This window comes from Poromitra crassiceps (assembly GCF_964638095.1).
Source record: "Poromitra crassiceps genome assembly, chromosome: 6".
NCBI lineage: Eukaryota > Metazoa > Chordata > Actinopteri > Beryciformes > Melamphaidae > Poromitra > Poromitra crassiceps.
The window spans coordinates 49,977,810-49,989,469 of NC_139627.1; the positions used below are offsets into that span (position 1 = coordinate 49,977,810).

The 11,660-nt window shown below is 43.7% G+C and overlaps 1 protein-coding gene across 1 annotated transcript; it reads right to left on the reverse strand.

Moving 5' to 3' along the window:
• Positions 1-3,264: 3,264 nt before the first annotated feature.
• On the reverse strand, positions 3,265-11,384 carry nifk (nucleolar protein interacting with the FHA domain of MKI67). Its single transcript, XM_083638974.1, has 6 exons — positions 11,173-11,384; positions 10,730-10,858; positions 9,303-9,411; positions 7,838-8,049; positions 5,192-5,269; positions 3,265-4,855 (listed from the first exon to the last, which is right to left on the reverse strand). Exons 1-6 carry the CDS (start codon positions 11,284-11,286, stop codon positions 4,667-4,669), a joined length of 831 nt encoding a protein of 276 aa, XP_083495100.1. The 5' UTR covers positions 11,287-11,384; the 3' UTR covers positions 3,265-4,666.
• Positions 11,385-11,660: the final 276 nt, after the last annotated feature.

Genomic DNA, 11,660 nt, shown 5'->3' on the forward strand with positions numbered 1-11,660 from the left:
CCAAAAGCAGCCGCCTCCCGCGGAAATGGCTTGGCGATTTTACAGTCAGAAGCCCGGACACACACACAGAACGGACAGAGATCTCTTCCCCCCAGAGCCGCGGAGCAACGCGCGAACACACACACACACACACACACACACACACACACACACACACACACACCGCGGGAGCAAGCCATTCAAGGAAATGGCTTGGCGATTTTACAGTAATCCATTTCAGACTCGTCCCCGCACGCAGGCAAGCAGGCAGGCAGGCACGCAGACAGACAGGCAGGCAGCACAACGCGCTTCTGACACGCCCGCTGTTAGGAGGAAGGAGGAGAAGACACACGGAGGGAGGAGTTTGAATGAGAGGGGTGTTTCCTGTTGTTATGGAGGAAATTACTGTTCAAAACTATTGTTTAGAATGTCTGACGGTCTTACTGATGCCAAAAATGAATGGTTAAAGTGACTGTTTCACAAAAAGCCATTTATCTCTGAATAAATTTCCAGACGCTGAAACCATGCTGTACTCAACGGCTAATATCTACATAACTACTAACTCTGCAAACTAACTCTTTTAGACAGAGAAAGCACACATTCTATTAGTTATTTTTAGATGATTGGTGTTCATGAATTCTTAACAGAAAAGAATCCTCGGCTGTTCTAAAATGAGCCAGAATCGTCAAAAACACCCCTGGCACAACTTACCTACAGGAATGAAAACATGGCTGGCATTCAATGTGTTAAGAGTATGGACTTTTAATCTTGACCTTGTTGGTAGGCAACGGCCATTTTTCAGTCAAGCATTTTCAGATTAGCTCAGTCAGTCTGTGAAGCAGTCAGTGTCAGCACTTGCGCAAGCTCGCTTTTTCTCTAACTAATGTTAACATTACACACTTTAAGACACTTTGTTTGAGGATATAAAAGGAGGTACTGGGTTGTATTGGTAAGCACTATCGCCTCAGCCCGAAGGTCGTGGGTTCGATTCCCACCTGGGACGATGTGAACGCTGAAGGAATGCGTGCCCGTCCGCATGTCCTCGAGTGCCCACCGCCCGGGTGGGGTCGTCAAAAGGGCCTTTCTGTGCGGAGTTTGCATGTTCTCCCCGTGCCTCCCGGGGGTTTCCTTCATATAGGAACCCCCTTCACCAAAAACATGCAATATCAGTTGACAGAAGTGTGGAGACAGATAACATTAACTTTAGCTAAAAATAATAACGTTACCTAACGTTAGCTAACACCAAATATCAATGATGACTTCTGCAAATAAAAATTGTTTTTGCTTTTGTTTTATATGTTCTTGATGGTAGAACTATCTTTAGACTAGTAAATAACGTTGATATCCTCAAACAAAGTGTCTTAAAGTGTGTAATGTTAACATTAGTTAGAGAAAAAGCGAGCTCGCGCAAGTGCTGACACTGACTGCTTCACAGACTGACTGAGCTAATCTGAAAATGCTTGACTGAAAAAGGGCCGGCATGCCTACCAACAAGGTCAAGATTAAAAGTCCATACTCTTAACAAAAACTAAAACTTCACTGAAAAGGGACATTGCACAACAGGGATTAGGACTAGACAGTCAGCTGAGTTCAAAGACAAGTTTCCTTTACTGTGTGCTGATGAAATTTAGTAGCCTAGGATTCAGTTTTAATTTCAAAGTTAATTTCATTGTTTGTTTTGAGTTGACCTTTAAATTCAGCTCAAGCAACTAACCTTGCTAGCTTTGCATACAGAATACTATTTTATGTTAGGCTATAGTGCAAAATTGTTTTTGGTTCATTATGAAAATGTGATGGGATGAACTGGACACCATATTCTCAGTAGCCTACCCTATTTAATGGGAAACCGCAAATCAGCAACTGTTGTTTACACACAAACATTGACTTTATTGACCTCAGAGATTACTTCTGTGTACTTATACTGTATATTATTCAACTCATCATGAGAAGACCTGTCATTCAAGCCTAATATGAAGGCTCTATGACGATTTTGAAAAAACTGCCTCAAAATTGGCAGCCATCTTGGATTTGAAGGTCAAAAATAGGTCAAATCATTATATAAACACCAAATATCTATTCCTTGACCAGAATAAGCTCTGAAACCATGTATTGTGCATCATTGTAGGTCAAAGCATTAAAAAGTTAATTTCCACAGCAGCCATTTTGGATTTTGGTCTCTCAAATATTTTCCCCGCCTTTTTTAAAAATACACCCCCGCTAAATTTGTTTATTAACCCTCCTAGATGACAAATCCATTGAGAAACGGACCTTCGCTCTCCACGGTCACGGAAGTGCCACAGATGACCCTACTAGGTGGGGAGTTGCATATTGAGCGAATCCTCCGTGGTCTGGTGAAAAACCATGCCGTTTGCACTGCAAAACACCGTGGCCTGCCGCCGCCGGCCGCCGTGTTGCAACAGAAGACTGGGATAAACGTTAAGGCGACTCACTTCTAAAATTGAATGCAATGTTACTAACTGCTCCATGTCGTGTAACAGAGTTGAGAGGGCAAACGTTACACGGACCATTTTGTGTCTGACTCACCCGCTCCATGATGAGAAAAGCTGAGGAGATTCAATTGATGTGATGTACCGTCACCGACCGTGTCAATTCTTGATCTGTCTTGAGTTTCCAACCGAGTTGATGCAGCGTCTGACTGGAATGAGGTGCTGTGAGGCGGGCGTTAAGTTTAAAGGTCTGAACGGGCCAATCAGGAGGTCTCATAGTCTCAGACCAATCAGGTCAGAGGTTAGTCAGACCCAACGTCCTACGTCACCATAACAACGTCAGCTGCTGCCTAAAGCCGGAAGGAGAGAGTCGGACTGGAGCTAGCTACTAGCTACCTAGCGTTAGCTGATTAGCCACCCACTTTTAACTCCAGCATTGAATCTAAAAGAAAGTAATGCCTCCGCGTGATTCAAAATGAACGTAATCGATAGTGTACGGGATATGGCCGCCGCTGGAAGCGAGTGACACGGCATTACTATCGTTAACGTTAGTTGGTTATTGTAGCACATAACGTAGTAGGCTAGCCAGTTAGCGACCCATAATAATCTCAACATGTCAACTGCAAGCTATTGGAGTTTTCTGCTCAAACGTGTCTTTAACGTTATTATGGGATACATTCTCTCAGGCGTCACCCATTTTTCTTCCACAATTTAGTGTAATGTAACAGCAAAGTCAAATGGCCATGCTAAAGTAAGTTAGTTCCAGGCCAGGGCTCCTTAAGCGGGTCCGCAGTAAAACAAAGAATGGATAGTTTAATTTAATTATTGCCTCATTTATTAGAAGTTAGCACCAAGAATGAAGGACATTTCTAACCAGAGGTTTCAATAATAATTTATTGGATTCATAGCGCCTTTCTAGACTTTCACTCCCCACTTATAGCGTAGACACTACTAGACAGACAGCAAAGATAGACTGTTCTAGTGGTTCACTTCGACTGGAAAACACTCATATCTTGCTCCAATATGCTGTAGTCATAGCTGTGGGTATTTCACTTTTGCATTTAAAATAGGGGCTCAGCTTTTTCTCTCCATAACATAATCATGTCAAACAGCAATATCAGGCTATCTTGGCTCAATTGTCCCTAAGGGATCAAATAACAAATCATTCCATAGGCATGTAGGGATTGAGCAAGAGAGGGGGGGGGGGGGGACCTGTCTCCAAGCTTTGTCTGGGGGGAAGCCCACAGTCTCAGACATTGTTTGTCTGGAGGGAAGCCCACAGTCTGACATTGGAAACCATTGAGTTAGCTTCCATACGTACATCCATTTGCATTCAAATATCTTGGTAGAAAACTTAAACTTTATGGGTTAATACATGACCATTAATTGACTTATTTCTTTCAGAACCAGTCAGTGGATTTAAAGGATTACTCAACAGATTATGATCTCATTTATTATTAAAGATCATCACTGGGAATTTGACCATTCAAAAGCAAGCATTTTAACAGGTGTAGTAATAAAGCAGGTTATCACGTTATAATAGCATGTCTCATGTCAATACATTCTACTGCAGCTCCTGTGTGCTGAAGGACATGGCCTGGTCCAGGACAGAAATGAAGGACATGGCCTGGTCCAGGACAGAAATGGACATTTCCCATCGTCAAAACACTTCAGTCCAGGCAATTTGTTTTTGTGCCGAAGAATCACACTCCTTTGCCATGTTATGACAAGCACCCTCCATAACACACCGAGTTAGGGAGGGTTCCTTCCTAAGAGCATCTTTCAAATTGAATGGCAACTATGAAGGTCCTTACACATCAAGAGCGATGCGAATATACGGCACGAAATTGCGATGCGAGTTTTGACCCACCTGTCAATCACAGCCACAGATGTGTACACGTCGGAAGCGAATTTCTGAAAAATCGAACGTGGTTCGAAAAAATAAACACCGCAATAACGCTCAGCGAAACTTCGCCGTCGGTATGCACGGTTGCATTGACTGATATAGGTTCGGAAAATATTATTGACGTGCGAATTAATCGCACGAAAAAAACGTGCTCGGTGTGTAAGGACCTTTACTTCTTTTATCATACAATTTCCACATGTCAACAGACACACACTGATTCCTGAAGACAGTTCCAAGTCATCCTGCCACTCCCAAAGCAATTCTGACCATACACAACCATGATGTATCGTATGCTATATCTCTGCTCTGACAGCGGCAGAACCAAGTCCATCATTTAAAACCGTAGTGTAGCCGCATTGTCTCCTTCAGATGTTTCCTCGTCAGTGTCGCTCTCTTCCTCCTCTGTGGCTTTGGATTTTGGAGCTGGCACCTTGAAGGTAATCTCGTCCTCTGGGTCATCGCTGCCCATGACCTGGGACTTCCGCCTGTCCAGGAAAGACGGGGTGCAGCCTGGCGTGGTGTCCTAATGTGAGATGGCATTGTTAATAAAATGGGCACAGATGGCTTGCTGAAACCATCTACATTGGATTCATTTTGAGTGTCAGGTTATCCCTTTAAACTGTACAACGTTGACTCTTTTTTCCCAGTTGCTATGTTGGCACATGGGTTTTATCACACTGCCATGAATAGGAGCAGGTAATAAGCTTAATGCACCAGAATACTATAAGCACAGTTATCTGGCCCTAGACCACTGGGAGGACCTGGGGCCATTTTCAGCCTGTGCTCAAGCCAACATCCACACACCATCATACAAATGCAATACAAACATGTCAGCAGCTACACATGGTGTTGCTCTTACATCGCTACACGTAGAGGCGCTACACGTGGACGCATCCATGGCGTCAGAGGACTTTTTCTTCTGTGGAACCTGGGCAGCCTGTAGAAGGACAAAAATACAGGTTGTAAAAAGGTTAGCATCACAAGAAAGCAACAAACAAATACTATAATATATAATATATATATAATATAATATAACTATAATAGCAGATTTTCTCTCAAATGTTGCACGCCCGAAAAAACGTATGCTTTTGCTCAGGAGGGATTAGGGTTCAATGGAGATTTCTGTTTTTGATGGCTGATACAGATTCTTTGGACTGATGCTGCCAATAAGCAGCTTATTGCTTATAGCAACATTGCTTATTGGCAGCTTCAGTCCAAAGAATCTGTTCAGTTCAGTTTAGTTTGCCTTAGCCCTATGAACGCCCACGACCCATCATAGGGCTTAAGCTGGAATTATGCTTCCCGCATCGGCGAGGACCGCGAGTGTCCGTGCGGAAAAGTCAAAGGTGACGTCAAATCAGCAGACACGCCCCTCCGCAAAGGGCTCCTGTGCAGCCGGTTTTCGCCTGGCCGTGCACACCCCGAATTTTGTAACTACGCGGACGCGGCTGGGCGGACAAAGTGGAGTTTTCAAGACTCCCGCGAGCAGAAACCCGCACAGAGTATAAAAGCTCCACACGTTTTCTCGTCAGGATTCCGTGTCTCTCATTTCCGTGCGGCCGGGCCAAATGTCAAGCATATTCCCACTTCCCAGCTTAAGGCAAACTGACCTGAGCTGATGCTTCCAATAAGCAATAGGTTGTGCCAAAATTGTATTTTTGCAGGTTGAATCAGCCTTTAAACAGCATTTTCCAATAAAGTTGCAAAAAATAAGACATTCTAGCAGGAAAAACTTTCTGGACCTATATTATTCTATGATTTATCCTTTCGTTTCTAATGGGAACATACGGTAGTTTGCACAAGCACATATAAAACCAGTCTTTCTTCAATCTTCATATTTTTTTGTTAGATTGTCACTAACTAACCTGGGCCAGTTCTCAATCAAGTACAGCCGTCAAATCACTTGGAACAGTCTTCCTGCGGCACTAGATTCAGGGACTCTGTTAGCCGGCTTTTAGCCGGTATTTGTTGTCGTGGGTCGGCAAATTAAAAGGTCGCCGGCTCAATTGGCCGGTTGGAAATATGCCAAATAAATACATTCTTTATATAAAATTAGGGATGGGTATCGTTAAGGAATTAACAATACTACTACTCTTATCGATACTGCTTATATGGATCCGGTATTTTAACGGTACTCTTATCAGTACTTTTGTTATTTTTAAGAGAAAAAACCCCAGAAACAAATGAGGCTGGTTGTTGTGGCAGACAATTCTGCCTGGTGAGGTGAAACACGTCAAGAACTGTGCGCCGCTTGTGATATCTTTCTGTTTTTATTAGTTTGGGGGGCGGGGAAAGTGTCGCCACAGACACAAGTTCATAAATGTTGCGATACAGAGCGATGCAATGGCTTTTACAGACCTGCCAACCTGCACGCATATTTCGTACCATGCACGCATTTTGGCATCAAAGTACGCTTTGTGCGATTTGTCAGTTAAAACTACGCAAAAAGGCGTTGACACCTGTGAATTCAATTGTGTATGGGTGCACTGGGCAGTATGCGTATAGTGTGTTGTGAATCTACTCTCACTCTGGTCACGAGTCATGACAACTACTGTGAAAGACTAGCGATAACCTGACCAATCCAACCAAGGAAAGCATAGAGTCTAGCCAATTAGAGGCAGGTCATGACTTCTTCATGCATCATGTTAGTGTGCGTCACGCAAGGGAGCTCCTGACAGCCGAACTCCGCTGATGCTGCAGCTTTCTAAGATCAATATATTTAATTAGCCACTCTTAATAACAAATAGAGAGACAAAGTGAACGTCACTTCCTCCTTCAGCACTGTAACAGAGATAAAAAGAGTTTTACTGGTTCAAACCAAACAGTTCAGCCAACGCTATAATCGGGAGAGACCATAGAACATTTCACCACTCAGACCAAAACTAAAAAAAACATTGAAAAAACATTTTCTTCAAACCCGCATTTTTTATGTTCTGGTCGAGGGAAATGTTATGCGATGTCTCCTGATTCTAAATATATCTGTACCGTTTGTTTGTTTTGAACCAGTAAAACCCTTTTTATAAGCATTTTATGAAATGTCTATGGGAAAATAAATGGCGGATGAAAATCTCTGATACAGTGCTGAAGCAGGAAGTGACGTTCCACTTTGGCTCTCTATACAATGCGGGCAGGAGGTGCCAGAGCCTGGAAAGAGACAAATGGGCAAATGTATGCTCAGGGATGCAAAGTCATGGAGGGTGAGAAAGGTGACAGATACCAGAGCAGACATAAGACCACTCAGAAATCCTCCTATTTTAGGATGAAAGAGGTGACTTGTCACCTAAAGGTGACTAGTTTGCATCCCTGTACGTTCTAGGAATTTAGCGGATGCTCCTATCCAGGTGGGTGACATACGAAGGAGCGCAAGTACAATAAGCTTTAAATTGATGGATCACCAAATTCTCAAGCAACCAGTAGGGGGCAGCTGGGATGACTCTTGAGCTCAGATAAATAAAAGGGGTCACACAGCAAACTTGAAGTTACTATTCCAAATCCAAACGCTTACAAATCCCGGGAAGTCGTATTCGATGCCGTGTGCTGCCAGCCTCTTGCGGAGCTTGAACTCCTTGCGTAGGAGCTTGTCGGTCATCTTGGCCGCCTGCTCTGCTGTGCGTGTCTTGTTGTAGCGCGTCACGGCAGGATGTTTGGGTTTCCGGAACGTCTTCTGAGAGCCAACAAACAGCTCCTCGTGCACCTTCTCCGGAGGAACCACATGACCTGGAAAACAGAAAGAGGCAACAGATTTACATTTATCTTATTTTTTTTATTTTTTTACAATTGATGCTCTTAACACGTTCACTGCCATTGGCGAGTCAACTCGTCAAGCAGAAACCAACGGTTGACTGCCAATGGCGAGTCAACTCGTCAAAAAAAAAAAAAAAAAAAAATTTGACGGTGGGACGTTGATCTAACCCTTTTACATCTCCTATATAAATATGGGAGCCACCGAACGTGTTCAACCCATTCCACTGACCCACTAAGTGGCGACAGTGCTCTCCAGACTAGAAAAAGCCGAGCCAAAACTGCAGGGGAACGCGCGAGGAAACCATTCTCATACTGTAAAATGGATTGGCGAAAACGCTTTCGCTTTCGCGCTGGGAGCTGGCGGTGGGGGATTGCAAATTTGCATAATAGATTATGGGTGCAACACACTTTGAAACACCGGCAGAAAGCCCACAATCGCACGCAGCTTCATTCCAGCTGAGCTCACAACCGAAACGAACGAGCCCCATGCAGACTCGCCCAAAGAGCGGCCGCCAGCAGCCAGGCAGCACAGACAGGCAGAGCATCGCTTGTACCGCTGCAGCCACGGAGGGAGGAGAACACACACGGAGGGAGGAGTTTGAAGGAGAGGGGGGTTTCCTGCTGCTATGGAGGAAATTACTGTTCAAAACTATTGTTTAGATGTCTGACGTCTTACGCCAAAAATAAATGGTTAAAGTGACCGTTCTATCGAATTTCACAAAAAGCCATTTATCTCAGCTTAAATTTTCAGACGCTGAAACCATGCTGTATTCAACTGCTAATGCCTACATAACTACTGACTCTACAAACTAACTCTTTTAGACAGAGAAAGCACACATTATATTAGTTCTTTTGAGATATTTTGTGTTCACAAAATCTTAGCAGAAAAGAATCCTCTGCTCTTGAAAGATGAGCCAGAATCCTCAAAAAAAAAACTTGGCAGAAGCTACCTACAGTATTGAAAAAACGGCTGGCAGTGAATGTGTTAAGTAGAGTTATTTCTCATTGGTGCACACACTAAGTGAACAGTTGTAAATTGGTGTCATGGAAAGCACCCGAGTGATAAAAAAGTGCCAAAAAAAGAAGACAAAAATCTAAATTTAAGATGGGTAAACAAAGCACGATAAACATTCACTTAATTTTTATTCTGTGATTAAAGATTGCGCACAGTTTCAGTTTCTAAACATTGAAAAAAAAAATCAATCCATTTTTAGTCTCATACTCACATTTGATCAGTCTTTCTCCCATGAGGTAATTGTTCATGGTTTCTGCAACAATCTTAGCCACCTCGTCACAGTCAAACTCTACAAATGCATAGCCTTTACTGCCACCTGTCTGGAAACCAAGATACAAGAGAAAAGAACAGACAGAACTAAAGTTAGGTGTTACCTATCTGAATTGATTCCTAGTTCTTCATACCTGCACTTTAAGATGACAACTTTCTTTGGATTTGCTATTTTAAATGTATTTTTCCTCAAGTTGTTGTAGGCACATGGGTTTTATCACACTGCCAATAGGAGGAGCAGGTGATAAGCTTAATGCACCATAATACTATAGGCACAGTTATCTGACCCCAGACCACTGGGAGGACCTGGGGTCATTTTCAGTCTGTGCCACAAGCCAAATTATGTGTACCGTACACCTTTTCTACTGGGGATTTGATGTGTTGCCTTTCATTTGTAATACTGGGAGGTTGTGAGTTCGATCCCCGCCCGAGTCATACCAAAGACTATAAAAATGGGACCCATTTGCCTCCCTGCTTGGCACTCAGCATCAAAGGGTTGGAATTGGGGGGTTAGATCACCATATGATTCCCGAGCGCGGCACTGCTGCCGCTCACCGCTCCCCCAGGGGATGGGTCAAATGCGGATAACAAATTTCGCACACTCAGGTGTGTGACAATCAGTGGGACTTTACCTTTACTTTACTGTACTAGATCATGCCTTTGGAATCCATCCTTAACACTGTTGCAACAAATGCCTTGGCACCAGCAGGGATATTGTAGCCGTTTGAAAATGCAGCCACCGCTTGTCTAGTGATAACTGTGTTAAAATCAGGGGTGTAGTGGTAAATACAGAGGTGGGTAAACTATCCAAGGTGAGTAGTTTACGCACCTTGTTTGCGCTTATTGATTTATACAGTTGATCTGAAAATAGGCGAGTAAACTATCTGCCTCATTTCAAAGGGGTGGGTGAACAGCGTTTACTTGCGTTTACCCTCCACGACACCCCTGGTTCAAATATGGGGCTTGGCAATTATGATTGAAATCAATATTGTGATAGTCTTGAAAACAAGAGGTGTGATGTCAAACTTTTTTTTCTCCTTTTCAAATAAATATTCCTTAAAATGTTTCATACCTCATTTTGTCAAGAGTTTTTAACAGAGTTTATCATTCATCTAGACAGCAGTGAGCATTATCAACATGATGGCCGCTATATGATTCCACTGAATGATGATAATGATATCATAATCGTATGCTAAACAATATATTGCCTATTGGCACAGCCCTATTCTGCACGTGGCTGAGGAAAATACAGGTATTGTTACTTAGAAGCCCATCCTAAAACACATTGCCAACAGAGATGTTCTATGCTGGAAAAAGGAGCAGAGTCGAGTGTCTCCCGTGGAGCATGATTTCTGTCACGTTAGTTACCTTTTTACTCCTGGCCAGTCGCAGCCTCAGGACTGTTCCAAACTGTTGAAAGTATGATTTGAGCTGAGTCTCAAACAGGCCAACAGGCAGGTGGCCCACATAGACCACTCCTGGGCTGTCACTGTACGCCTACACAAGAAGAAGAAGAAAAGAAAAATAAGAAATTGTGTGACGCAGACGCAGTCAGAGAAATATCAAACATTGGAAGCAGACCTAGCTAACGCTAGAAGCTAAGTGACATCTGACGTAACGTTTGCTGGAAGCTGAGTCGTCTAACTAGCTAAAAGCTAAATGGTTTATGGGCGACAACGAATACCTGGAGCAACGCAGTTAAAAGACGTAGGCAAGTTTTTACAAACATAAAAACAGCGACGTTGAGGTATATAGTCTCAGCCTGGTTATTTGAACACGTTTCACTAAGGACCATTGCATTCGCCACGAACCTTGCCAGGTCTCTTCTTCACCGCCTGGACTTTTTTCTTGAACTCTGCTTCTTCTTTGGGGTTCAACGCCAGCAGCTCTTTAGCCGGGTTAGCAGCCGCTTTGCCTTCGGTCATCGCAGTTAATTGGCGATTTCTAAAATAAACTGACAAAAAAACACCCGAGAAATAATCGCCCAGCTCCACAGAATACACCACGTTGGTCTTTTCATCCGGTTGCCCATGCGGTCACAAAAAACGACGTCATGAAAGAGACGATCTGCATGAACTGGAACTCTAGATACGCTTCAAACAGCGCCATCTACCGTACTGGAGGTCTAGCTGCCGAGGGGAGGGGGGGGGGGCGCAGCCGCGGGCACGGCGAGAGAGTCACCTCGCGTCACCAGGCTCTTCTCGGCGAGAAGAAAGAGCCTGGCTGATTTTGTCTCCCTGCCTGGTTCCGGCCTAGAGCCCAGCTAGAGCCCGCCCTAGACAGGAAGTAACAGCGGAAA

Bases quoted from the DNA above. Each gene is read 5' to 3' on its own strand.
- nifk (XM_083638974.1), bottom strand. From the start codon at position 11,286: ATGACCGAAGGCAAAGCGGCTGCTAACCCGGCTAAAGAGCTGCTGGCG. The intron at 10,859-11,172 runs GTTCGTGGCGAA...CTTCTTGTGTAG, and splicing joins TGAAGAAGAGACCTGGCAAG to GCGTACAGTGACAGCCCAGG. The intron at 9,412-10,729 runs GTAACTAACGTG...CTTGGTTTCCAG, and splicing joins GACTGGCCAGGAGTAAAAAG to ACAGGTGGCAGTAAAGGCTA.